This window comes from Pungitius pungitius, chromosome 14 (genome assembly GCF_949316345.1).
Source record: "Pungitius pungitius chromosome 14, fPunPun2.1, whole genome shotgun sequence".
In the NCBI taxonomy this organism is placed as follows: domain Eukaryota; kingdom Metazoa; phylum Chordata; class Actinopteri; order Perciformes; family Gasterosteidae; genus Pungitius; species Pungitius pungitius.
In genome coordinates, this window is record NC_084913.1 from 11,472,522 (window position 1) to 11,497,928 (window position 25,407).

The 25,407-nt window shown below is 43.3% G+C and overlaps 1 protein-coding gene across 4 annotated transcripts in view; it reads left to right on the forward strand.

Annotated features, from left to right (window-relative positions):
* Positions 1-25,407, forward strand: part of slc7a14a (solute carrier family 7 member 14a) — a 43,130-nt gene that overhangs the window by 5,982 nt on the left and 11,741 nt on the right. The window contains exons 2-3 of one of the 4 annotated variants that reach the window (XM_037485836.2): positions 8,093-8,160; positions 24,625-25,160. In XM_037485836.2, coding sequence (XP_037341733.2) covers positions 24,854-25,160 — 307 coding nt within the window. In that variant the 5' untranslated portion in view covers positions 8,093-8,160; positions 24,625-24,853. Of the gene's footprint in view, positions 1-8,092; positions 8,161-15,248; positions 15,402-15,562; positions 15,644-15,764; positions 15,942-24,624; positions 25,161-25,407 lie in introns of those variants that run through there. The other 3 variants (XM_037485837.2, XM_037485840.2, XM_037485838.2) reach the window with 3 other exon arrangements.

A 25,407-nucleotide genomic window follows, 5' to 3' on the forward strand; every position in this document is an offset into this window, starting at 1 on the left:
GTGTGAGTGTGCTCTGATTTGTTTGCATGTGGAGACAAATCGAAAGGCAGCATGCAATGAATCCAATATCGTAAAAGAGTAGGAACTTCCATGCAATTCATTGCTGACAAAAGATTTGTGATAGACGATCTGTTTTTATAGACATTTGACCACATGGTGGCACTATAGCAAAGGTCAGGGAATCACCAAAGTCATCATGACTCGTCCAATAGGAACCATCAGTTTGTCTACAATGTTTTTAGAAGACCATCCTTCACATGGAGCGTCTGATGGACCAGGACTGCCAAAAAGACATGGCTGTATGTCCTCAGTGGGGTTTAAACACATTTGGACTCAGTTTGGTCAACATCATATCCCAAGTAAGCATTTTGCACATTTAAAAATCACACAGAAACCAATTTGTCCGAGAATGTGATCTCTCCTCAGAAAAAGTTCTGCCAACGGATGTGCTCATTTCAGAACAAGGCTTTTTTTTTCAATTTAGCCGAAGACCTAATGTTCACTCGTACTGTTGTCGAGGCCCTGTGGTCCTCTTTTGAAGAATTCATGAATGAGTTCACAGGCAAAACATTGTAATGTTTCGTTTAGAGATTGGCTGCAAGGAGGGATGCCTCTTTGTGTCGCTCCTCTTCACGTCACAAGTTCCCTTCTCTATGCTTCTGAGAAAACCAATCCATCCTATCCCTTAGCGCTTGTGTGGGGTGCTGGAGGCGAACCCAGGCGACATCCGGTAGTCCCCGTTAACACGTTGCCAGGCAATAGCAGGGCTGAATAAATCATTTGGCTGCTTTTAATAGGGATTATATTTGAGCATATGACATTTCAACAGTTAAAACAGAAGATAAGAACACGCCAATGCCATCATCCACACGTAGCAACGTTGAAGGAGAGTTAAAGAAGCGTAAAGGAAGTGCACGTGTACTATCAATCATTACAGAGTGGCAACAGAGCGTCTGCTTCCTGGCCAGTGTCTCCGGATGAACGGAGTTTGAACGCTCAAGCTGTTGCCTCTGATAGAACTGGTTAAATACAGCGTGTTGTTTCTAGCCACCTGCTCCCCTCTGGCACAGCTTTGAACTTCCTTATGTGTGTGTGTGTGTGTGTATATTTGTAAGGGCAGTTAGTGGACTAGCAGCTGGAATGTTGAAAGGTTGTGACCAACATCTGGAGGCTGACATAAGCAGGAGGTGGGGAGAGAGAGTGTGAAGAAGAGCTGATGGGAGGTTGGTTGGGCTGCGTTATTATTCAAACCAGATGAGGACAGACAGTCCAGGCATATCAAGCTTTTTGTACTTTATTTAATTCAAGCCTTTAAATGCTCTTCTGAGCCATTTCCTTTTGTTACCTGAAGCCATTGGTCACTATATTATGACCTCTTTAACAAGAATGTAGGGTAGAATGCACCATGCGTATAGAGGAATGAAGATTTTGACTTTTAAGATACCAAAACACAAAACAACCACAAAAAGATACTCTAAGAAGAGTAAGATTTGAAAGACACCCAACCACAATGACAACCTATTTCAGTCTAAGTTTATTACACTGAATAAAAAATGAAAATAATTCATTTGTTCACCATCCGATCAAAAGAGGGATAGTAATGTAGACAGCAAAGCCTTTCATTGAGATTAGGATTGCTGGTAATGTGTGAACAGTTATTGTCCTTCTCTTGCTGATATGTTGAAGCAGTCGAGACTGAAAGGAGGTTTTTTTCTCGTGGGAGGAATACTGAGTGGATGCGATCATTCTAATAAATGGATGTCTGTTGTTTTAGTTCTTTCCCCCCCACTCATTAACTTCTAGGATAAGGCTGGACCCACATGACTGCTGACCACTGGACACAGTTGCAGAAGAATAAATAAACGTTTTAGTTTATAAGATACGCGGTGAGCGACCCTCGGGTCTCAGTCGCTCCCCACAACCGTCAGTGAGAGAGAATGTGCCAATGTAAGGGCTCATTTATGTGGATGTATGTGTGTGCACTCATAGAAAGTTATGTCTACTTTGCAAAGAAAAGGAAAAAGGTGTTTCTAACTATGGGAACGCAAAGCCTCCTGATCTCTAGCGCTGATGTGGAGATTGCTACAAATGTGTTTGAGAGAACATCCAAAGACAATACGAGTACTATGTCCTTGAAATAGCCTCAACTCCTGAATGTTTGGGAATACGTGGGTGTGAATTCCCCTAAACGACGACTACTCATGGCGCTCCGAAAACAAATCTCAAGGACACCTCCAGAGAGCCACTTGGCCTGTGTGGTGCTCTATCTAATGGCGTGTTTTGTCTCCTCTCCGATGAGAATGCTGCTGACGAGGACGTCCTATCTCTCCTCGTGGAAGTGAAACAACGGTGACTAACACCATGTGGTCACCGATGTGATGCACTCGGCAGCCTCAGCTTGCACTGTTGGTGAACTTGCAAGCTACGAAGAACGCTCACGAATAACATCTTGTCGCACCGACTATTCAAGTTTTTGTTTTGAGTTGCTGTGGGTGAGAATGTGTGAGAGGGTGAATGGGTGTGTAATGTGGTACACATGTTCTTCGGTTCTTTGTGTTTGTGGACCGAGGACTGGGAGCGCTTATGAAAACAGCACTTCCCAGTATACAGTTCTCTTGGTTCACAGGACGCAGCCTCGGGGGGGGGTTTGGCTGGACCACTGTAGGGAGCGGATGGACCTGACAGTGACTCCCAGGAAGAGAGGGGGCGAGGTTGTAGGTTTCGTTGACCTTCAAATGAGTGGGTAGCGAAAACTCATGTAAGTGACCTGACGGTAAAGCAGAACAAGCTGTTTTCAACCTGATGCTACAATCACCTTTGTGTGTGTGTGTGTGTGTGTGTGTGTTGCTGGTTCCCTCACAACCAAAAATAAATGTAGTAAAAAGGAGACGAAAACGATCCCCGGGCCAAATGCTGGTCGTTCTTTTATGGATTGCAGGATGTTGCTCTGCAGGTGAAGGTGATGTTTTGTAGAATGCCAACCAAGCAGTCCTGTTTCTGAACAGCAGGTGGTGCAATAAGCTCTATTAAGTGGGCAAAGAGTGCCATGTGCAGCACACCAGCAAACATCATCCCTCTCTTATTTAGAAGTAGGGGAAATAGAAATGTATGGTACTTTAAGCAACATGATACAAATCGGGCTTGTGTTAATAAATCCCACAATTCCTTCTGTTCAGTCCTCTGTTACTGTGCATTGTCTTGCTCGATCCCTCCCCCTCTGCCTCATGGTATTCTCTGATGTTCTCTGGCTTTCATGTTTTCATTCCCCTCCCCACCCCTTAAGTAACATTACAACTCTTCACATCTGTGGTGCACCTGTGTCCCCATGAGACTTCGATCTCTGTGAAGTTTAAACCCCCCCACCACCAGTTTATTACGTATAAATATTTACCTGATGAGTTCTAAAGCACAAGTTGCCGGCCCTTTGAGCGATGCTTTCACTCAGACCTTTTCATCTAAAATGGGGAACGTTGGATGCATTATAACAAGCGGAAAGAAAAGCCTTTTCTGACATGGCAGCACCTCGGTTGAGGTGTTTGGGTTGGAGTTTGAAAAATGATTAAAAATGATGTTTAAAATACTGGGTGTTGACTGTTGGCAGGAAACTGAAAGCGAGCAGCTTGGACACGTCTGACATGTTGTTGACCCATTTAACCGCCACCTTCAGCAGTGAAGATCGTGAACGCACCCCCGCAGCCTGCCCCATTCCCGTGTTAAATCCCTCCCAATCCGTTCCCAAAAATGACGGGGTGCGTCAGGTGGGAGCTAACCGCGACCTTTAGCCTATATTTTTTCCCCCTTGAACCTAAGTTCCACGGACACTATGGGATACTCATGAATGTCCCCGTGCACACACCGGATTCTCACCCGCGACGCTTCCACCAATGCCCCCGGCCGAACCAGGCTCTGGTGTATCATGGACTGCGAACAGCCCGAATCCACCATCGCCTGGCATTTTGATCCAACTCTTTTTGTTACGGTGGTTGTTAAAGTATACAATGTTTTATGTCAAGACAGAGACAAAAGATGCTCATTAAATTCAAAATGAAACAGATGAAGAAGAAGAAGAAGCTAGAAGCTAAAAGTTTCCTAAAAGTTAGGAAGCTGCAAAATGACTTTTACTGCACCAAGAATCACCCTTCTTTTATGATGCCCCCGTAGCAACAGTTTAATTTTAGTTATCTTCTACTTGCACAGTAGTTTATTGAGTCAGACTCATGTCTGACCAACAAAGCACACAGAGAATTGACTTGAGACACTAAGCTGAAATGAACCATTGAGCATTAAACTATTGTTTTTGAGGGGCTGTTTTATGGATTAAATTGAACCCTCCAGACATGGGAGTCATTCTCTGGTCCAGCAAGTGGTTCACATTTTTTTCTGGTTGTTGTCAAAATACACTTGTTTTAGTTTTTTCTTGTTAATTGGCAGCGATCAACATGTGGTGGCTTTGTGGTGATAAACATTCAAAAATACATTTGTTTTTTCTCTTCCCTTCATGTTTCAAGGAACAGAGGAGTTCATTCAGTAAGTTTTTGAGCAAATCAACGTCTTTCCTCCTCTCTCACATCTTTGAATCACAAAGCCGGAGATATCCATAGAGTTTAGGTATAAATAAACTCTTACTTCTGACACTGGTTAGCAACACATTTTAGGACAAATAGAAATCTGAATAAATAAAACCGTTACCTCTGCTTTGATTTGAACTGTTATTGATGGGAATGCCAAAGTTCCCAAAGTAAGATAATGAATATTGTGACTAGTATCAGTAGTTTAAATAACTGAATGGGTCAGTTTGGATATTTTTTAATGCTCGGTGATCAATATGTGAAAATGTAATTTGAATATATAAGCAACACTGATGGGAAGCTACAGTATAGAGTCTGTAGAAATTAACTTAAGACTATGAAAAAAATAACTTAAGACAATGAATGGAATATAACTTCCTGATTGGGTCAGTGGAACCAACTTTTAAAGCCATATTAACAGTATCATCTTACAAAGCTCATATGTTCCTTTTAAAATTCAATACAAACAGTAATACAACTTTTAAGGACAAATGTAACAGGGCCTGGAGTATGCTTGGCTATGGACCATAACTAATGTGTTCCTTTCAGGGATTTTATTTGTGGAGCGTGTGTGTGTGTGAGTGCTTATGCTTATCATAACATGCTCACTTTGAAACATAACACTCAATACAAAAACATGTTTTTCACTACTGTGCACTTGGTACACAGGAGAGTCACACACACACACACACACACACACACACACACACACACACACACACACAGACACACACTATGGATGCCTGTGAGCTCATAGAATCAACCAGTGGTCTTGCTTACTTTGGCCCAGATGTCTCCTACTTTGTTATCCTTCCTCCATTCCTTTACTTGTTTTTCCTCCCTCCTTACTCAATGTCTAGCTGCCTTTTTTTATCACGATCAAAGGCTGAACCCCTCCCTGCTCATTTTCAATGTACTGTAAACACTCTCCACCATGCATCGTACACACCAGGACATGCAAAACCCCATCCTTAAGGTGGCAGAGTTTTTCCCTCATTCACACAATTCAATATTTGAAATCAAATGGATATTTTCGAGGGTGAGAGAATTCTGGGCAGTGGTGGATGGGTTTAGGCCCGATCTTCTATAGATGTTTTTATTCTGCAGACTGAGGCATGACTCCCTGGAGACAATGAAGACGAGTCTATGATCATTTTCTTCAAATATGTTCTGCATTTGTTTTTTTTTTACTTTCTCCTCTCAGTATTCAGCCCTGTGTCTGGCTCAGCTTGTAAAAACAAAACCTTTTCGCTAATCAAATCCTCAACATCTGTTCTGCAATCCTTCCAAACTCTCCAAACTGGCAATTTCTTACAACCCCTGCTGCTCTCCCTCAGCCTAACCTATAACTGTTTATTGATTTTTAAACTTGTTTACTGCCCGAGCCCACAGCATCTGTATTCATTTTGATGGGAATTGGACATAATCTTGCGGCAGATATCTTCGCACTGCACGGCCATATGAGCATATGAACAGTTGCTTTAATAGGTCACATTACTGTGTGATTAATAATGGAAGATATGCCAGATACCTGAAACACAAAGAACACAGCAAGGTTGGATCCTTACCGTTATGGACAGTTGCCATACTGTACATTTAATATTGCATTAATTTATCCTGATTTCCAAATTTGTGTTTTGTTTTTAGACAGAGGTATTTTTTTTCAATGGTCTGAATGTTCATGTGAAACTAGACTCATGCACATATATCTCCTTTCAACTCACTGTTTGAGTCGACCTGCAAGTTTACTTTTGTTGTTTCACTGAGTACATTCATTCATGTCGCTTTCAGCCGCCAGTTAAAAAGCTTCAAACCCCACTGCATAATCACTGCGCAGCAATGACCGATAGACAACGCATCACACGGGGACGTGAAGAAGAATTTGGGACGGGGAAGGGTGGGACTCGAGAAGAACCAAATGACACACGCACACAGATAGACAGAGATTCCCTGCTGTTTATTCGCCTCAGTGCATGTGGTGGATATCCAGCACCTCTCCGTGGTCCAGTATTCAATGTGAGGTTTTTGGGGGACTGCAGAGTTACATTCTCGGCACTTCCTTCCCCATGTTTAAACAAACCAAGCCGTTTCTAATCAGACAGGGCAATCACAGCGGTGAGGCAGGCCGGTATTTGCACATTCAGCACTAACTGAGAACACACAAGTTCTCACAGAAAATCTATGTGTACACCATTGTTGTTGTTGTTGTTATTGTTATTGTGTTAGATAATTTAAAAAGAGAAATGAGGAAGCGAACGAATCGAAGGCACGTGTTCAAAAATTGGAAGCCTGGATGGGGACGTCTGGAAGAATTCAGCCGAACAACTTCTCTTGTTGTGGGAGATTTATTTGTCAGATCACAGGTCAAGTATCAGCGCTGCCTTTGCAAAGAAAGGAGCAATGCTGTCGGCCCGCAACTAAAATCAGGTAGAACATCATGTTTTATAACCCTTGTAAGACAGAAAGGAAAGATTTCTATTGGCCCGTAACTGGTGTAGAGGGGGAGCAGGTTCTTCCCCCACCACACAAGTCATATATTTTTTAGGGTTTAGATTTAAGGGTCTTCTAAACGTAATGTAAACAAAACGAGTGTGTGTGTGTTGTATGGTGCTTGATGTGTCCCTAACTCCCTCCTTGTCAGACTTGTGTCTGCCTGCTCGGGAACATCCTGCTTGCCCTCTGACCTTGAAATCTTCAGCAAAACAGGGCAATGATTCTCTAACTTAGCACTACGACAAAGCTTTTGATTATCAATTGCGCACATAGTGAAGCAAATGTACACTGGTATTCGCACACCTAAAAAAAAAGAAACATTTTTTGTGTATTTTAGTGTGCCAGTGTCTAAATCATTGTGTATTTTTCTGTGGTGGGAGTACTCATACAGGACATGTGTGTGTGGGGGAGGGATTTATGTGATCAAAACGTGTGTGTGGTTACGTTGGCAGGGTGTGTGTTTTGCTAGTCTGGTCTTGGAGCTGCAGCATCTAAAAGATCAGAAATAGCGCTGTTATTCTAGCAAAATGGTAACTGTGGGGTAGAGTTTCACTCACACACGCCCACACACCAGTGTACTGTACATACACAACTGTGGCATGCAGGCCCACGGACGCACGCACAACGCCAGTTGCTTCTGTTCCCAGCTCTCTCTCCCCCTGTCCACGCATTCCTCAGTCTGACTTGACCCCTCAACTGCAGAGGTCGGACAGCATCTCAGGGGATGTTCTCATCGGGCTTAGTTTTCCTTGAATCGTTGACTTGGCAACACTAATTGGTTTTAATTGAACTGCGAGGCATTCCTTGGAAAGGTGTTCACCACCAATTTTGCACCCCATTATTTAACCGAATTCGTCGCCTCAGCTGGTTAATAGGAGGAATGTACATAAATATATAAGCGCACATCATTATCTTCTTGAAAGTTGACTATAATGTAAATAATATATAAATATTAGGACTTGAGTCTTACTGTTTGTTTAGAAAGAGAAATGCCAGTTGTTTAATAACCTCTCTTTTATTTTTTGTTCCAGTAAGAAATCCACCAAGACTGAACTTTTCATCCAAAAGCAATACCTCTGCATGGAGAGACGCACACGAAGTATGTACACATACACACACTGAGCGGCAAGTCATGTCTCAATCAATGTAAACTGATCCTTGTCATCTGGTTTTGGTTTAGTTAGAGGCCATTTGAAGACTGATTTGATTTAAGTTCAGCCCGTGGTGTTTCCATCCTTCCCAGGCCTATGGGACTCACTCACACACTGCTTTTCTAGCTGGGCATCAAAGACACAAACATTCCTCCACCACTAGCGAGAGAAAAGGGGATGTTTCCTGCGCACACCTGTAACGTGACCCTGTGTCCCACTATGCTAATCATTTCCTGCTGTATAATCCAATGAACTGGTTCAATTCACTGATTTATTAGATTAGTCAGACCGGTCTCCATGGCAGTGGAAGCGTGCCTCCATCACAGACTCCTGCCCCTCCAGTGAGTTCTTTTCATTCATGAAATGTATAATATTTCTCTCCTCAAACTTAAAATGTACCACGGCAGTATTTTTCCAAATCTCAGTTTGCCATCTAGAGAATCAGATGAGGTGCCTAGAGCATGCGGTCCATGGTTGTTCAGAGTGATTCAAATGCTAACATTTCCTACTTTACAACATGTGCAACTGAGGCTCAACCAAACCTCCAAACATCTTTAAAATGTTGCCTGGTGATGCAACTGGATGCAAAAGTAGTTTTAACAAAAATAACTAAATTATATGGGGGGCATGAATGTCTGCACCAAATTAAAGACCCGTGTCTGAAATTGTTGTTGTGGTATCACACTCAAAAGCAAGCAAGCTAACCTCATGCTGGCACGTTGGTTGACCAACACCACTGTCCTTTTTCTAAGAGTGAGAAGAAAAATATGAATCTGCCACAGAGAAAATCCTTTGGTACCCCGTCCAATTTGCTTCGCATTTATCTTTTCTCTTGGAGTTACCAGGTTTCCCTTCAACAACCCTCTGTAGTGCAATAATTCCTCAGCATTATTTATGCATGGCCTGTTTACAGCCGGGATCTGATTGGTCAACTGTCCCTGTATGGACACAGTGGTTAAAGCATCATCATGCAATATAGAGCCTGTGTGCATGTCTGTGTGTGCCTGTAAATTAACATGGATAATTAAGAGTTACAACATGTGAAATTACATAAAACAGAAGCTGACATGTAAGCATAAGAGGGAAAAAGAAAAACACTGAATGGTTAAAAACTGAAATCTAAAAATGTGTGTCTGCTTTTTTTTTTAGTAAGAGATCCCAACAGCTTTTTGTCCGTCCTCTTGCACCTGGCTGGCCGGGGGTGGATCTATGCCTGAGAGGCAGATGTTGAACGAGCTCTTCTCTTTGTGCCACAAGGGGTTTTTGTGTGTGAGTATGAGAGAGTGTGTGTGTGTGTGTTTGGAAATGTTCCTTTCAACATCTTGAACCTGTTTACCATTTTAAAACCTGTCTTTTGTAAGGGGGGTAAAACGTGGCGTGTGTGTGCATTGAGATGTCACGGTGTGTTTGCTCATGTGTCTGAATCTCGCAGCAACCTCCAGGCCGGAAAAAGTGAAGCCAATGAGTAAGTGCCTTAAACGTGCACTCTGCAAATCCGTTATGTGAAGATTACTCTGGTTGCAAAGAGGAGTCTGATTTTAACAGTTGATGAGAAAACGACCTCTCTCAGTTAACATTGAATCATGTATGGTCTCAATTGCTTGTTAAATACAGGTTACTGTTCATTTCCTGAAGATTGCTCCCATTTTGAGTAAAATAGACCAGAAAGCAGGGAATGGTGCGCCAAGTGTGACATACTTGTCATCGCCAGGTCGGTTTAAAACCTTCTCATTGTGTATTTCCAGTTCATGGTGGTTAATTGTTGTTAACGTCTTATCTAAAATGTCTTATTCAGCATGTGTTCGATGTCAACATTTGTTGAATAAAGCTGAGATAGCCAAAAACCAATGTTGCCAAATGCTAAATCAACCTTTCATCAGGTGACCGGACGCCATGCAATCTATGGTCCCAATTAACCCAAACGGACCAAAGTACCTTTTATTAATGATTTAAACAAAACGTATGGATTCAAATTAGATTGGTTCATGGAAAAGTGAAGCCAAGTAAGTCAAACCAACATTTTGTATATGATTTATACGTTTATTGCTCACGCAGAGGTTTCCTTTGTTTCTGCTGTGTCAAGTTAAGTGGTGCTGCTTAGAGAGCTGTGGAGCTGTCCAACGTGCAAACAGGCCTCCACTAAACATGTCAACAACATGTCAAATTTCGGATTAAGCAAATTACCATGAAAAATGTCCAACATTGTTGCTGTGTGTCTGCTAAATGTGTTGGTATCTGGAATGTTGGTGACCTGGAAGTTGTGATTTAGAAATGTAATGGCTTTCAAAATGAGTATTATTTCAACTAACTATTGTCATGCAAAATTCCAACCGAGCACTGGCCAATGTGCTTACCTCGACACAATCTCTCTCACCTGAACCTGCTCACAAGAATAAAGTAAAAGGAAGTGCTCACACATGTTCTGCAGACACATACTTGTAGATAAATCTCAGTCAAGCGTTCTCAGGATATGAGACGCAGACACACAACCTGCATGTGCATGGACGAACACTCAAGCACACCTCATTTGGGGCAGCTCTCCATACAGGATATTAAACCCCTAACCCTGACTCAGCAGATAAGGTGGTTCTGTGCTGGCTGAGGTGACAGATGAAAGCAGGCTATGGTTTTAAAAGTATATAAAGGTTGCTGTTTTAATCTTCAAAACTTATTTGTAACCAAATGGCATCCCTTTCCTTCCGTAGATGTTTGACCTTCCACTAATTTGTCATTTTTGGCATTTAACATAAGCGGGTGGCTTCAAATATTAGATCCTTGCTGCTGCTGGAAAACAAGGTTGACCAAGGTCAATTCTGCTGCCTTATCAACCAAAACACATTTGTTTTGTTTCCTCTTATTTTAAATGCCAGAAAGAGACGGGGCTCCCAAGTGGTGCGACAATGTGGGCTCATCCCTGAGCAATGCTTCTCATACGAAGAAACAGCTGAGTTGGTGCAGGGTTTAGTCCCAAAATAGAAATGTATTCCTGGACAATCCCATTGCTAACCAAACTTAATGAATCCACATCTCTTTGTTTGTACACGTGATAGATGTAGCGGACATTATGTCATCAGCCAGAGTAAACACTGAGTGAGTCATGCTTGGCCTTGGGTGGATGCATTAATGGCCAAACAGCGCCCATCTTTATCACAGGGATCTGAGGACGAGACGGACACGGCATAAGAGCGACTAAATGATGACACTGAAAGAAAGTGCGTTATGAGTTAGTAAGGCATTAGAGAGGTGAAAGAATGATAGAGGGAGGGATGGAAGTTATGGTAATGAGAAGGTAGGAAGGTATCCGCTGTGTTTTTTCAACATTTCCACAAAGCAGAACTCACCCCCTCCCTTCCATCTTGCATCTCCATGGTGACGTGTATGTGTGTGCGGGGGGGCAGACATAGAGGAGAGAGAAAGCCAAACAGGAAAAGAAATAAAGAGTCAGTGGATGAGAGCAGAATGGTCAATCTCCCAGAGGTAGAGGTGTTAAATTACGGTTTCCCCTCTCAGACCCAGCTCTTATTTCAGCTTATGATAATGTGCAATAGCCACACACACACACAAACAAAGAAATGTGCATGCTAAAGTCACTCCGGTTTCATTAATTGAGTCTTGAAATGGTCTTTATTCCGGTTTTGCATGGTGAGCTTCTGACTATATTGGCTGCTTTTAATCTAAGCAAACCTCAACCAAAAGAAGCGGTTTTGTGGACAATTTTGCATATTTTGTGTTTGTTTGAGAGCAGAAAAGTAGGTCACGCTGCAGAAAAAGGAATTTACCATACCTATCTGATGTATGTTGTATGTTTATTTAGTGCATTTAGTATCTGATTAGCTGCATCGGGAGGAAAGACATTTTTAATTAAGGCAACTAAAGGTGGTTAAGGTCAGAGAAAAGATCCCTCAATACACAGTCAAAAATAACAAAACATTTAGAACTGCTCTTAAAATATTTCTTCTCATCACGCCTCTTTCCTAAATCTGTCGTCATCACTAACTTCCCCCTCTGTCTTTCTAACATGTTAAGGAGTGAACAGTCTTGGCAGTTTTCTCTTGGCTGAATTACTTCTGTACAGTGACACCTTTGTCTTTGAAGCCAGCTCCTGAGGTGGAAGCAGATGATTCTGTTAATCACCTCTGAAACAAATACTCCACAAATCAACACACTCACACATGCACATTCACAGAGCAAACAAACATCAATCAATACACACACACACACACACCCTATCATGCTGGTTTGGATCCAGCTGCTGTTTGCCTGTTCCTGCTGTACTGCAGTAGCTCTTTGTTGGCCCTGTTCTGTATATGTGTGGGTGTGCAGCTGCAGAGCCAAAGCACCGGCGGAGGCCGTCGATAATGAGTCCGTCCATGGAGCGAGCACCTGTGGGAATGGCCAACCTCAAAAGATCTGCAGAGGATCATGGGATTGGAGTCAAAGAGACTCACAGCACTGCCAATTAGCGGTGTGGGGCTCCCTCCGGGTTTTGCCTTTCGCAAACCATGTCCGTGTGAAATTGTAATTGCACAGGCTTAACAAGATTTGTTGTAGCTTGTTTAGGTGCCAGTTGAGATGGAGTGGCCAGATCGCACGGCACACAGAACAGTGTTTGCAGAACCTTTTGTGTATAGTTCTCAGAGTGGCAGATCTGTTGATAGTCAACATAGACCCAAAGTGTAACCTTAAACCTGCAAAAGACAATGGTTCAAGCCAATTGGATTCAGCAGAACAAGTCTTTTAAAAGGATCCTGTAAACTTGTCGGGAAAGTGTTGCTTATTTGTACATATTAATATACTATTCATTTGCAGTCATGTTTCCGGCCCACTGTTCAATCTAAGTTGAAATGCACTCTCTTTTAGCTCTATTGTTGGTCTCTACCAACGTCTGAGGGACATATAGCAGCCAGATATTCCACTTCTCAGAACCCACTAGTGACGGTACAACACTAGAACAATTCAGCAATGTCCGAGGGATCAATAAGGCTTCTGGGTAAATTTCTCTTCAATTCAAATAGAAACACATAAAAAAAGATTGGACTGCAGGGTCCTTGAAGCAACTTCCCAACCAAACTCTATCTCTGTTTGTCTGTATTGCCCTTTTTATACCCTTCTTTCATCATCATATTGCTGCAGCTCTCTTTCTCTCTCTTAACTCACCACCTTCCCATGTATCTGGCGTCTCTTATTTAGTAAGGGAGGTTGGTTCTGGAGGTTTTGTGTTGAATAAAACATGCCTGTTAGAGCGGAGCCGAGCCTCCCGACATGGACGAGGGAGAGACCATTGAGCTGGATGTCGACTTTTAATAGCGTGTGAATATGAAGCATTTCTTATGAGATACGAGCTGGAAGGTTAGTTACAGAGTGCTAATATGATATTCAATAAATCTATTACATGGACGAGTGAAGAAAGAAGAGCACCAGCACGTTCCTTGTTAGATGCACGTGCGTTCCTGTGTGCAAAGGCCACATCCATCAACACGCTAACGGCCATGATGGTGTCGGTGGTTAGTGATCTGACAGATGAAGAAACGGAGAGTGTGTGTGTGTAAGTGTGTTTGTGTACGTGTATTTGTGTGCACTCCTGCATGCTCAGATCCGACAGATTATCAGGGGTCACTCCTGCCCTGTGGCTCACTGACCTCATCAGACAGTGTTGAATTATGGGTAGTGACGCTCAGGTCTCACAGCTGTCTGTCTGCTCAGGGCGCAGTGAGAGCGAGTCATCTCTCAGCCACACACACACACACACACACACAACACAAGCACTTGAAAAGCCGCTAGACCGTGGGGTAGCTGACATTTAGAAAAAAAAAGTGAGCTTGAAAAACAAAGGAGCTGCAGCCATGATGGGATCAAGCACGCCAGCACGCAGCATAAAGAACTCAGCAGGGATGCTAACAATGACCTAAACTCTGATGGCATCCAGGATCGGCTTCCTCACTGTGAGGAAATACAATCAGATAAATATACCTCTGGTTAATGTTTCTATTTTCTTTTTAACACAAATCCTAAATTGAGCGAATGCAGTTATAAAGAGCTCTGCGGCCTTGTCCGGAACATGTCTTGTATGATGTCTTTCTTTTCTGTATTTTCTGTATCATGTTTTTCTATTTATTTCATAAGAAATCTTCTATACAGACTATTTTGTGATGTATCGTCATTTTACGTTATATAAGTTTCCCCCCCAAAAGATGTCTGCCAGAAGCAGTAATGGACATAAAAAAGCAAGTGGCTGGATTTGTTTAAAAATAACTCTACCAGAGGGCGCACTTGGGGCTCAAGCAGGTCACGCCATAACCTAACTATGAGTTAAAGGCACAGTCTGTCAGAGAGAATAAAACACAAAGTGTGGTACACACAATGCATCCAACACAAAAACAACTAATATTTGCTACTATGGCAAATAACAATCTTCTGGAAAGACACAAGTGCAGGCTTAATAATTCAGGGACAGGCTTTTTTTTATGACTCCACTCACTTCCTCTGCCTGAAAGTGAATGGAGGACCGGCTGCATGTGATGAATGTCATCTGCCTAGAATATGTCCAAAGTCAGTTTAATTCTGGTATCGTTGTCTTTGACTGACATGGCCCGGGACATTTTGTACCATCCACTTTGCATTGCTGAGGAGGATTTGAAGCTGTAGCTCTGTATATCAGTGCCACAATGTATTGATCTTCTGCATGTCTGGAGGCCAACTACTTGTTATTTTGGAAGATAACACTTTAATTGAAAGATTAAAGAGCAAAGTGTGGTTCACCAATCACAATCCCAAAATAAAACACACTGTATAAGCTCTGAAGGTCCTTTAGAATTAAAGCATTACATCGTTGCCTTAAGTGTAGTTATTCCCGTTTTCATTTGCAACAAACAATTAAGTTAATGTTTAAAAAAAATCCATACACCTGACATTTTTTGGCGTGTTGGGCTCGGATCAGTGTGAATTAAGGAGGGGTCCCGTCAGCCGAGAGGCACCGGGATACAACCCGGATGCATAATAAACCGCGTCGGCGGTCACGTGTCGTGCAGCGGGCTCCTGAATGATTTAAAGCTTTTTACATCATCAGCCTCACCGTGCCCGCCCCTCCTCCTCGCGCTGCCTCCCGCTGAAGCAGCGCGCAGCCCGGAGATGCTGCTGATGCTGATGCCTGGTGACCGACTGCAGCATCCTTTAATCCGGCCGCGCCACAGTGAGTGATTTGTCCCTTTTTACTCTCCTCTTCCTATCATCCCCTCCTTATGTCTCCAACTATGGATGACACCTGCACTCCTAAAACAGTGTGCCCCACCCCCACCCTCACTCCTACTCCCTTTTTTGTTGTCTTTCTTTGTGTAGTTTTTTCATATTTTTTTTTCATGAGCGATGGCGCAGAACCAGGCGTCAAACCCCGCGTCCTCGTAGAGGTGATGTTGTCGGCGATTCCGCCCGAGTGTAAGCAAATGTCGGGGTGGACGGGAGGGGACATAGGTGTGTGTGTGTGTGTGTGGGGGGGGGGGGGGGGGGGGGGTCTCTTCCTGTATGCGCAGCTGACCTTAACGGTGCGATAAAGAGTAGGCTAGAGAGAGAAAGAGGGAGAGAGAGAGAGACTTTAGGGCGGGTGTCGCTTGCTCCCACCGGACCAGAGAGCTGCAGCAGGCGACGCGTGGACGCAGGAGAAAGAGGACAGAAAGAGGACAGGAAGAGACTGAGGAGAGGGCGATGGGACGTTTCACTGAAGGGGTTTTCGCAGGTGAGAGCATGTGCAGTTATTGCGTGCGTGGATTGCGCTAAGGCGTGTCACAGGGAGAGGGGATGAACAAAGATGGTGAAACTTATTGTCTTCATGCTGTGGAAGGGAGAAGGGAAGAAATAAAGAGAGACGTCCTGCAGTGGTGGAGAAGTAGTTTAGATGCTCTAAACGTGTCAAATAGATGATAAAGGATCAAATAGGCTGACAAAAGCTTTTCAGCAAAGGCTGAATTTGTACCAAAACGTGGTGAAAGATTTTAGAACAAATCACAGCCTGACTGTCTCTTTGTTGTGCCACGCATTGCCTTTTCTGTCCATCTATCACCCCTGTGCATGTGTGTGTGTGTGTGTGAGAGGACCAGAGCACTCATACACTGAAAGCCTCAAGCTGTGGATCTGGGCTAATCCCTAATGACATGGCCATCTCTCTCTCTCTCTCTCTCTCTCTCTCTCTCTCTCTGTCTCTCCCTTTCTCTCTTGGCCACGAGGTCTTCTTTCTCTCTCTCTCTCTCTCTCTCTCTCTCTCTCTTGTGATGACGTGGGGCCGTGGTGCTGAAAACAGTCATCGTCAGAGCTAATACGCTCAAGCCCCATGGCCCTGTCATCGCTCAACAGGTGCCTTCAATTTACCAAAAGAGACACTCAGGAATAAAGGAAGGTTTGAATACAGCGGCTTTTCGATGGAGGTTTGTGTTGGCGTTGCATCGGTGGGGTTTTCTGTTTGAACGTGGCATATTCTGGGAGAAGAGCTTGAAATTAAAACGGGATGGGTTCTAGAGCATAATTGCCAATTTGGGTACTTAGTTGACGAAACTGCTGGGCAACTATGTTTCAATATGGCGTTTTAAGGGAGACATCATGAAACGTATTTTTCAACGTCCACTAACACATAAACTGCAAAACATGTATTTCAATTAGCCACAATAAGATTTGTCTCTGGTTTACTGTAAAAGAAGGCATGAGCTATTTCCAACAAGTGTATCCTGGAGTTGTGCTTGTGTCATCCTATATTCACTCTCCTTTAGCTCTGTTTTTGGTCTCTACTCCTGGGGCTGGGGGAAATACGCAGGTCTTTTTGGTGTTAAATGCTCCACCATGTTACCTCACCTACTGTGTTCCTCCTGTTTGGTGCTGAGCAAATAGTCTACAAAGGCTTCGTCAGAGCATTTTTACAAATAACAGCTGCCTGCGTCCAGGGTCAGAAAAGGACACTAGCTGACACAAATCAGTAGATTTACTCTTTCTCCATCAGAAACTGCTCAGCACTGACGTCAGTGAACCTGCCTGCGCATAAAGGCTAATATAATCAGGACCTCACACACACACACATATTGCTTCCTTTTGTTTGTCTCTGTCCCACACCTATGGTTATTGGCTCAATAGGAACTAAAGGCAGAGAAAATAGGAGAGACAAACAACAGAGACGGATATCTAGAGAGACAGAAAGAGACTGCAGGGCCGGTGTGTGGGAGGTAGACGGCCTTGATCATTATCATTACCATGTAATCCAATCGCTGCTGTAAATTTGTACCTCTGGTTTCTTCACGGCAGGTTTATCAGTATCAGGTTGTTTCTGCTTTTTTTGCCTCAATCGTTTGTGCCAATTGTAACTTTGATAAATTGATGTTCAGGGTCAAACCTAATGAACATCCTTTTTTCTGAGCAGCAGTTTCAACGACGGAAAAGAAAGAAAACAATCGTCTCAAAGACCAGATGGTTATTAAGGATGGGAGGTCAAAACCTGGATTTAGTTTGTTCTCTTGTCCTCTACTGTATTCACAAATGGTCTGCACTAATTACTTCTCAATAGTCGTCAATATACAAATCATCCTGTTTAATTGACACCGTCCATCATTTTGTACAAAGTAGTTCCAGTAGTTGGTAACCCTGACAGAAGAGAGTCCCACTAATAGGCTTCCTGCTTCCGACAGCAGGTGGTGTGAAACTAACCAGATATGCACCTCTGCGCCTTCTCCAGAGCTGATGCCGAACAAACTCTTCAGACATGTAGATTTCAGCTCGATGCATTTCGATGAGACACCAGTAATCGGTGTGGGTACAAGCGGATAGAGGTCCAACAGGAAGGAAGTAAACCGCTTATAAAACCTGCATACGGAAATAAAACCCATCAATGGTTATCAATGGGACAGGAGAAGACACAATTGGTATTATCCTTCCTTTTGAGGGGATTGTGAAACTTGGTCACTATATAAAAGCTTATAAAACTGCCTGTAATTTCACAGTAACAAAATACATTTGTTTGTAATATATGTAGATTGCACTTGTATGTTTTTAACTAATCTTATAGAATTATATTATGATCTGATAACACACCTATCAGCCAATTAACTTGCACATGTAATTATCCATGGTTAGGTTAGTATGAGGTTGGCCCTATTGCTCTTATTAATAAATCAATTGTTGGAATGGAAAAAGCGTAGCGAACCCTGGATTTCTCCATTGTGACACAATGCAAAGTGCTCTAAGCTCTAAGGGACAGAGAAAATGTAAAATACACAGTCAAAGCGTGAGGGGAGGAAATTCACGGGAGAATCTAGAGAGGGCCACCAAGTCTGCAGGACCTTTTGGTCACAGTGAGCAGTCCACACAACTGGGGCTACACTGTGTGGCAAAGGGTGGAAGCTCTTATACTGGGAGGGACGTAGGAGAGGAAGTGCCAAAGCTGTAGGCTGTGACTGCAAGGAGTCACACACTGTATGTGACTATGATGGTCAGCGTTGGGAGTCATGGAAGTTTTCCAGTGTGTTTTGTGTTCGGTTAACTGAACCAGAAGTCTAGTTTGCCTAATCTTCTAAAAACGGTCTTTTAATGCTGGGATGTCTCTCAGCAAAAGGAGTAATCTTGATTAAAATTTAAAGCGGCCAAACTGCCCTTCCTTGAGATAACTACCAGCGCACTCTGTGGTATGTGTGATTGTTCCATGTGTTGATCTACGGCAGAAGCATTTTTCTCCTGACTATATGAACCCATGACAGATGGCCGCTGATATCTCTACCATTTAGGAAAGGGCAAATGTATGTTATTCATGAAGTGATGCTGAATAAAAAGGCCCTCTCACATACTGTAGAAGGAGATTTTCAACGAGGCCGGTCACCCAGCGAGCCAAAAGGAGTGGTACCGTTGTTTTTTATTCATCAGACCCAGTCTGCGTCAAGCTTCAGAATCCCACTGTGCTGCATTAGGGCAAGATTGATGAGGACGAGGCCGGCCAAACTGTGAGTGAACTACACACAAGCTACACACAAGCTACACACAAATCGCTCTGTGAGACCGGTCCGTGTGACGGGCCGGTCTCACAGAGCGATTTGTGTGTAGCAACACTTCCCACTTGGACTATGATATTTCTTCTTTCTCTTTTCACATTTCTCATCAGGATGCCACTAATATGTACACACCAACATGTTTGAGCCGAGTGTTCAACATCTGAAGTGAATCAGCCCTCTACGAGCCAGATATGATGAGAGCAAACTGGTCAAAAGCCAACGGAGCGAAGCAGAGGGACATTATGTTTACGTTTGTCTAGCAGCAGTTCAAATAGTGGAGATCAACACATTACACCAACTGATTTTGGATGGCAGTACGCTGGAAAGTATCAGTGCCCGGTCTTTCATTTGTTTATTTCAAATGTAGATCTTGCACTAATTTTTTTCTTCATTTACTGGCACATACATAGTAGTTGCTGTTTTGATGAGTTTTGTCTTGTGTTCCATTCATTTGATGGGAACCTATTGTGCTCATTTTCAGTTTCATACTTGTATGTTGATTTTTACTTAAATATACTGTATGTTAATGCTTTACTGTTAAAAAAAATCTCGCTCCGTCTTTTTGAATATAGATGCATCTGTCTCTGGCAGAAAGCTGCCTCTTTCAGCCCAGTCCGCTCTGTTTGCATGAGAAAGACGCAGCAGCCTTTGCAAAGGTAATCCTCAGGCCTCAGGTATATTCTAATGAGCCCTGATGTACCAATGGCTTGTCTTATGATCTGGACTGCTCACATAAAGGTGACTGGGTTGTATTAGTTCACAGTTGAGGCTGGTATGTACTCTACCAATAAAACATGTGTTTAATCAACTTACATATTAATGAGACATATTCCAATAACAGAGCCTTGAAAGACCAATTTTTTTTTTTTTGCTCTTTGACACATTTCTGCATCATGCCATCATTAACAAAGTGGAGCTGCCTTCCATGTGTCTGAAAGAGGAGTGGAATACATTTACATTACCAACTGATGGTAGGAAAGGGGCTCATGTGGATTGAAATGTCCCTTTTAAAATTTGCTTTTGCATTAATGTTTACAAAGAGAGGTGGGCTACTGCTTTTTAAAATCTTTTAATTAATGAGCCAATATGAGGTGGGCATCGTGTAATTACTGAAATCCCTTTTTTTAGTTTGGTACATGAATCTTTCAAATAATCTTTCATTAAATTACTGAGGCAGATGTGCAGCCATCTGAGTGAAACTGATGCCAACATCACAGTTCTTATTAAATATTCAGTCTCAGGACAGGGATAGTTTTATATGTGACTCCTGAGTCAGGCAATGAAATCAACCTGGCAGGAGGCAATTTCTCTTTTGTGTCAAATGAGGAATGATTCATTAGGTTTGTCAGATGGGGATACTGTGGCCAGTCAGCCAAAGCACCAAATCAGCCTGACAGCCTCCTAAATCAGCCAAGCAAAGGGAAATACATGTCGGACTCCACATCTCCTCCATGTAACCAGCCAATTACGGCCGATACCTGTAAGACTCCCCAACTGGGTTATGCAACTTTACGGTTTTCTGTATTACTAATGTGCCACACTGGATTTAAATATGTGTGTGCAGTGTCACGACTCACCAAGTTCTTTGATATTAACACAATAATGAAGTCACGCCATGTCCTCAAAGAACACAATGATAAAAAAAAGTATTTCTGAACACATTTGATTAAAGCATAACAAAATGGATGGGATCAAATCAGCATGGATATTCTATTGACCGGATGAATTGATAGCAATGCATTAGCCTGCAGCCTCCATGGTGCTCTGAGCACCGCTGTGTAGCATTTAACAGAGGCTGGCCTCATAGATCTTAGCACTGAGGAGCACTCAATTAGAGCGGCACACACCAACATCAATTATTAAAAGGAACTTTTTTTTTCTCACTCCGTCTACTCGCTTGAAAATTCTTTGTCGGCTAATAACTATTTTGTCTACTGATCATTTTATTTTATCAACAAATCAAAAAAAGAATTCCACAAAAAATCCCACATTTTTCTTGGAATACAGCATGAGAATAAAAACACACTAATTGTCTAAAGAAATCTTAAAGCTAACACCAAAATGACTGAGTGGGGGCTTTCATCTTGTTCTGCCAGTTAGACAGAAAAATAACATGATCATCTAATTTTTTACACTCTGACCCACTGTGGGTCTAAAATGCTGACACTAAGCAGGTCAAATATTTCATCCAAACCGTAATAGAAAAAGAATAACAAATCAGGTGACTAAATAAGAAAGATTTCCCTGACTCGGGCATTCCGCTGAACGATGACTCGGCTCCTTCCTGTTCCGTCTTTGGGCCATCAGATCTTGGGCCGGGGCCGCCAGACAGATTTGATTGTTTTTATAGAGGTCGGGGCAACGCAAGCCTGATGCCAGGTTGGTTTGGAGTGGATCAGAAAGGCACTCAGCCCCACCAAGCCAAATTCTCACTGTAAAAGTAATGAGCTCGATGAGGTTATTCATCCATTAGTTCAAACCCAAAGGCAGGGGGCGAACACAGAGACAGGCTTAGTCATGGCTGATTAGACACAAGGATGGAGGATTCTGACAGCTCTCTTTGGAGAGGAAACCCCAAAACAAAGATACCTGGAGGGGTGGTGGTGGTGGTGGTGATGATTCAACTATTGATCTTCAAACGGATGCAGTATGACAGAGGAGATGAGGGGGGGTTTGTTTGTTTGTTGATACGATGTTAAAGAAAGGTCTTGTTTGGAATTCTATTGCACTGTTTGTCGTGCACAAAAGCAGCTCACATGCTCGGATGTGACATTTTCCACATCTTTCTCCACTCAAAGCATTTCTTTCTTTTGCTGTGTGTTTTTCTCCCATCATGCTGTTTTGTTCACATCGGATTTATTTATTCAGTATATCCGTTGGCTCTTTTTCCCTTTCTGGTAATGAAAGGCCAATAGCAATGTGAGTAATTCCTTCGCGAGATGTTTAAATATAAAATTCATTGCCCTCGCCCACACAATATTAAATAATTCAGTAGTTAAAGGTGCCACTGGCACAAGTCTGTGCTCCATATGAAATCTCAAAAGCGCCGTGCACCATGCAGATGTTTCCATTGAATAAGTAGTACCTGCCAGTGAATACAGGTCTCGGTTTAGTTGGTTGTGGCGTTAGTTGCGCATGCGAGGTACACCGTGGTCTCCTGAGAATGGACTGCACTGGATCTTCACCTCCTCCCTCAAAGCGGACTGCGTCAGCACTGTCTTGCCCAATGTCGGCTGGGATTGAATCCAGCGACCCTCTAAGGTTCAGCGGTATACAAGTTGACTGACTGATTGACAGTCAGTGTCTGGATGATGATTTAAAATGAAATACATACACTCTCAAACAATCATGGGATTCCATTGTGTTCCTTTGGTAACGAGAAAAGGAAGTTCCTGGATATGTACTTGTCTGTCTGTGGGTTTTTGCTGGACTGGAAACCGAAGATGAGGAGGTTGGTATTGGTTCATGGTGCTGCAGCTCCTGACGACTGAAATATTGACAGCCTCATAGTAGCTTGCGGCCTTAAAGCCTGCAGTTAGTAGATCACACAGTTGTCGCCTCGACTCAAGGACTAAAGTCCATTATCCTTCTTTAAACTCTACATTTACAGTAAAACACAATCATTTTCTTGGGGCATTAATTTTATTACAATCATTTAACTGTAAAAATGTGACATGGCCAATTTTGTTTAAATGTTAAAGGCTCTCATACAACCCTTTTTCCCAGGGGAGGATTGTCAGTATAATGTGGTTTTCCGGTGAGATGCACACCTGCTGCCGCGGTGCTTTGTGCCGTTTAGTTGATCTGTGACTGTTCAAACACAGAGCAGGTGGTGGTCACTGTCAATGAAACTAGCCACAGAATGTGAGAGTGTCACATGCGTGTTGAAAAACAAGCTGCTTGCGTGATTTGATTTGTGAAATGATGAAGATGAAGATCTCTGTGCGTGCACTCCTCAATGCAGATCTAAACGTAGCAATCTAAAAAACAGAGAGCGTTTTGTCCCAAGCTGCTACTTATTTAAAATGAGTTTGCTTAATGGGATTGGATACGTGCATAGTTATTAGTGTCTCCAATTAAAGCTGATGAGGTTTTTTTTGGACACACACACATACACATACTCATAATGTTGCTGAAAAATAAACTTTTTTTATTTTCCACCAGAATTGTCTAGAAAAAAAAACATTGGCTCTCTACCTTGAGGAAACCAGTGCAGCCCTCTGAACTCTATCAGCTTCTGAATTAAACAGAAACACCTTCTACCTGTGGAAGAATTTAGGAATATCACAATTAAAAATGTATGTATTCAATGGATAAAGCCCAGCTGGCAGTAGCTTGCAGCTCAACGTCCTGCCCCTGTTGATGAAGGTCATTGCTCGGGACAAACCATCTTAAGGGAGCCCGGTTCTGCCTCTGGAGCAGACATTTTGGGCCTCACGTACATTTGAATACGTAGCGTTTTCAGCACCACGGCCAACCCGCAGAAAGCGCACGCTGTGAAATGTATTTACGAAACCTGCAGCTCAGGTAAACTGAAAGCGTCAGAAGATGAGGCCCATTTGTCTTCAAGTCAAAGTAGGAAAATCACAGGTAGAATTGAAACCCCCACTTCTTTGCTGCTTTGTGAATTTCATTTCTTGATACAGGCCTGTGAGTTGGCCTTGTGACGGGTTAATAGACCCCACCCGCTCCACCTCACACTCACCAGCACACACAAATTAAATCACCTTGTGAGCCTCTCCTACTTCTGCACACACTCCAACTCCCACTAAGTGCTGCGACAACAGCGGCCTGCGGCCCCGTCTGGTTAAACAGCTGCGTAATTGCAGCCATCATTTGAGTGGCTCATATTATAGCCGAGAGGCAAAGTGAGTGAGCCGTACGTGAGTGTGTGTTTGTTCAGCAACTTGCGCTATTTGTTCAAAGTGGATGAACGGTGAGCGTTAGTTCACCGCTGCTGAGAGAGAGAGAGGTGGGTCAAGCTCCAATTGATGACTATAATAGCTCCCTTTTTAACAGCAGTTTTATGTATGACATCGGAGACACGGTTGAAAAGTGTAAAAAGGCCTCTGCTGTTTGAGTTGTGCAAAACATATTTTGATTTGAATTGTTTCAACGATAACACACTTTGCTCCCTCTCAAAAAACAAAACAAATATTTCCCTCTTTTGTCGTCAGTGAAGACTTTGGCTACTATAGCAACAAGGCTACAGGAAGAGGACTGATAGATAATTAGCTGCTTCCTCACTCAGGTGTGCTTCATTTGTGGAAAAATGTGTAATCCACCGCTGGGCTCCTGTGGCTCGGCATGTAGGGCAGTAAGCATTGTGTGAGGAGTATTTTAAGGCAACGTGCTGGACAATGCTACAGAAATCAATAACCCTCGCCCTGTGTTTTTCAGATAACTTTCTCACGATGTGGGGAACAGCTACGATGACATTCCTCTAAACCGGGACATCCAGGAGATATCGCAGCACAGCCAGCAAGACGACACCAGATCTTCTCCTGAATCTATACTGGGATTGAGATATTATCTTCTTCCACAGTCCTCATTGTTTTGACAAGAAAACAAAAGGAATCCTCGTGTCAATCTTCCCTTCGATTCTGGCCCTTGACCTTTAGCTCTCACTATGACCAGTCTGGTGGGGAAGCTAGACCCTCGAAGGGTACAATGGCGCTCGACATGGAACACCTTTACGTCCCGCGTCCTGAGGACCAAACCCGTGGAGTCCATGTTGGACTCGGCCGTGTCGGGGACCAGCGCACACGGGACCAGACTGGCGCGGGTCTTGTCCACGGTGGACCTGGTGTCACTGGGCGTGGGCAGCTGCGTCGGGACAGGGATGTACGTGGTTTCGGGGCTGGTCGCCAAGGAGATGGCCGGCCCGGGGGTCATTGTGTCCTTCATTATCGCCGCTGTGGCCTCCATACTGTCAGGTGAGACTTGAGCCAACGCACACAATAGCTGTGCTAGGTCGCTAGGCTGCATCCTTAAGGGCGCGGCTCCATCCCGTCGCCTCCTCCGAACGCGGCCGAGGGACGCAGCCCTCCAGGAGCCGATTTGGAGGACACATCGGATCTATCCTTTGTGGCCCAGCATATCCCAGCAAACTGCTCTTAGTGATAAAGTTAACTCCGTCCTGCTGTGGTTTTTATTGACAACATTGATGGAATCTCCTCTGCC